The 2,859-nt window shown below is 41.6% G+C and overlaps 1 protein-coding gene across 1 annotated transcript in view; it reads right to left on the bottom strand.

Annotated features, from left to right (window-relative positions):
- PDILT (protein disulfide isomerase-like, testis expressed) overlaps positions 1 to 2,859 on the bottom strand; it is a 41,709-nt gene that overhangs the window by 15,152 nt on the left and 23,698 nt on the right. Inside the window, exons 4-5 of the mRNA XM_011931871.1 lie at positions 1,966 to 2,099; positions 706 to 843 (exon numbers count right to left, since the gene is read on the bottom strand). Of these exons, the coding sequence (XP_011787261.1) occupies positions 706 to 843; positions 1,966 to 2,099 (272 nt within the window). The remainder of the gene's footprint in view (positions 1 to 705; positions 844 to 1,965; positions 2,100 to 2,859) is intronic.

Here is a 2,859-nt window from a genome sequence, read left to right on the forward strand (position 1 = left end):
TTTTTTTTTTTTTGTAAAGATGTAGTCTCACTGGACCACCCAGGCTGGTTTCGAACCCTGGGCATAGGCTTCTTCCCTCATTTTATACTCTTGATCTAGGATGGTATCAATAAAGATAGAAATTAATGATTAAAGAGATATTTTGGTTATAAAATCAGTAGGGTTGTGGTGATGGATTGCCTATGAGAGGTGAAGGAGAGGGAAGTGTTAGAATGTTGGCTGGGTTTTCTGACTTGTTTAACTGGATGGGAGAAGTGGTTGCATCACTCCTTGAGCAAGAGAAAACACTGGAAGAGGACCTGGAGAGGAGATTACGACTTTGGGCTTAGCCATGTTGAGACATCTGGTTGCACATAAAGGTCTGCAGATTAGAGAGATGTCACTGGAGATGGATATTTATAAGACATGTGCATGTAGCATCGATGGTAACTGCCGATGAAGGGTAGAAGGGGAAGCATGGAGTAGAAGAAAAGAGGGCGTAGGATTGAGCCTTGATGAGCTGCATTTACTGGTTAAATAAAGAGAAGAAGCTTAAATGGCTAAAAAGGCTGGAGTCACACTGGGAGACTGTAACTTCACAGAAGTCAACTAGTCCAATGCCACTGAGCTCACAAGTAGCAGAACCAGAATTTGTACCCAAAGCTCATACGATTCCACTACTTTGAACTAGAGACCCCCTCACCAGCAATAGGATCAAAATCCTACCTTTCTGAACACCAGGACACTGTCAAGGGTGACGTGGAAACGCCCAATGGCATTGCCAATCGTTATGACTCCAAACGTGAGCTCTGGAAAGTCTTTGATCACATCATAGAACAACTCTGCTACTTCTTCCTCTAAATCCTGTTTCGGAAAGGATGTTTGGAAAGGCTTCGGTAGAAATCAAGGTGCCTGGCTTATATAAGGGAAAGACAGCAGTGGTGGCTGATTCGTCTCTTCACTTTTTCAAGTACTGGGGTTTGGCTTGGTCACCCAAATCCTCTTTCATGAGTATTTCATACTCAAAACACTTCTCTGGCTATGACTAAAGCCAAGCTAGGCAAACCCTCAGAGATCAACGAAGAGAATTGATCAATGTGACCTTTTCCAATCGCTAGAGTAAAGGCTGTTCTAGCCCAATGATTGAGACTTTTAACATTTATTCCGTAGTTACTTTCAGAAGAGACAATTGATTTTACCACACGTAATACAAAATGTGAACTTCATATCAAGAATTTCAGCCTTCATTCTTTAGCTTGAAAGAAAATTAAGGCCAAACACCTCTCAAAGAAGTGGCAAGGGGTGAGGGAGAGCGGCAGATATTCTCTCTGTGTTAAATATAATGCCCAAGTTCTGCCTTCTACTAGGAGAAGGAGAGGAGTCACCAGTCTATAGCAAATGAATCAAGACACATGAGAAACTCATTCTCCAATAGCAAGAACAATTTGTAAGTTATTTATAAATATGAAAAAAATCTATATGTAAGGCTATTATGAGACATTTCATGATTATATCTAAGTTACTTATGTTCTTCCCCAAACATCTCCTCCTACTGCACCTCTAAGGGTTGGCATATTTTCGAATGAGTGCATGTTTATCCTGTGCTATTAATTTTAATATATGAGAATGCTTGGAAAGAGGTTAGGGAGAGAAACTGGCCTGGCCCAAGCACAGCTGGTGGCCTTCAGACTCATAGAGAACAATGGCTCTGAAACCAGAAACTAAGATATCCTTTTATTAATTGATGTTCTAAATGGACCCCTAAGAAGATTAGCCATACTGTTAAAACCCACTAAATACAGATGCCATTCTTCTCTCTTTTCTCTCCATTCCTGTTCATTTGAACCCTTGGAGCTTCCCCTAAAAACCAGCTCATTTGATGGAGAAAATTGGGCAACCAAAACAGAAGAGTCTCATCACTCATCCCCTCCCAGACACAGCACTTTCACCAGTTGAAAGCCTCCTCCCACCTCTTGGCCCCAGTACCTGGAAGAAGCCAACGATGACCAAGGGCCTGGATATCACAAACTCTGCCACCTGCTCGCTGCTGTTGAACAAAAATGCTTTCTGGCTAATTTGTCGTCTCAACCAAACGACTAAGGCAGTAGATTCAACCACTCCTGGAGAAAGACACAGTCAAATGGATACCAGAGAAGTTTCCTCTTGAACCAAAGCAAAAAGCTGGTCTTTCTCCAGTTTAATGCATAGAAGCTTCTTGTCTCAGGCTCCCATCCCTTGAAGGCCAAGGTCAGTTCCTCCATTCCCCTCTTCACCAAGCTCCAAGCATGGACATTAACAATAGCAGCTAAATGTTACTGAGCGCTTACCGAGCCCAGACACTGCTGAATGTTTTGCATGTATTAAATCTTCACAATCATCTACAAAATAGATACTTTTACTCTCTCCATTTTGCAGATGAGGAAACCAAGGTTCAACTGCCAACAGGCACCCTACTAGCAAACCTGAAGATCAAATTTAGGAGGAGGCATTTCCAGACTTCTTTTCCTATGCACTCTCCAAGGTGACAAGAAGATTGATTTATTTTTTAAAATCTCAATAAAATATAACTGGAAAGACCACCTAGCTCTGTAACCTTGGGAAAATCCTATTATCCTTCTGTGTCCCCCATTCCTCAGCTGAGATTCAAATGCCCTCTAAGGTCATCCACTCCTGACTTCCATTTCTCAGCTATCGCATGGGTGATGTCAAGCACACAAAAGTCTTAGCTTCTGAAATTAAGACACATCTATCATATCTGGAAAGACGAATTGGTGAGCCAGAAGGTACAGAAGGCTACACACAGGTGAACATGTGTTTTTCTAGGATTATCAGTTTCACATGATGGAAAGTAATGTAAAATATTATATATTTGTATCTGCT

Source organism: Colobus angolensis, unplaced genomic scaffold (assembly GCF_000951035.1).
Source record: "Colobus angolensis palliatus isolate OR3802 unplaced genomic scaffold, Cang.pa_1.0 Scaffold92, whole genome shotgun sequence".
Classification (NCBI taxonomy): Eukaryota; Metazoa; Chordata; class Mammalia; order Primates; family Cercopithecidae; genus Colobus; species Colobus angolensis.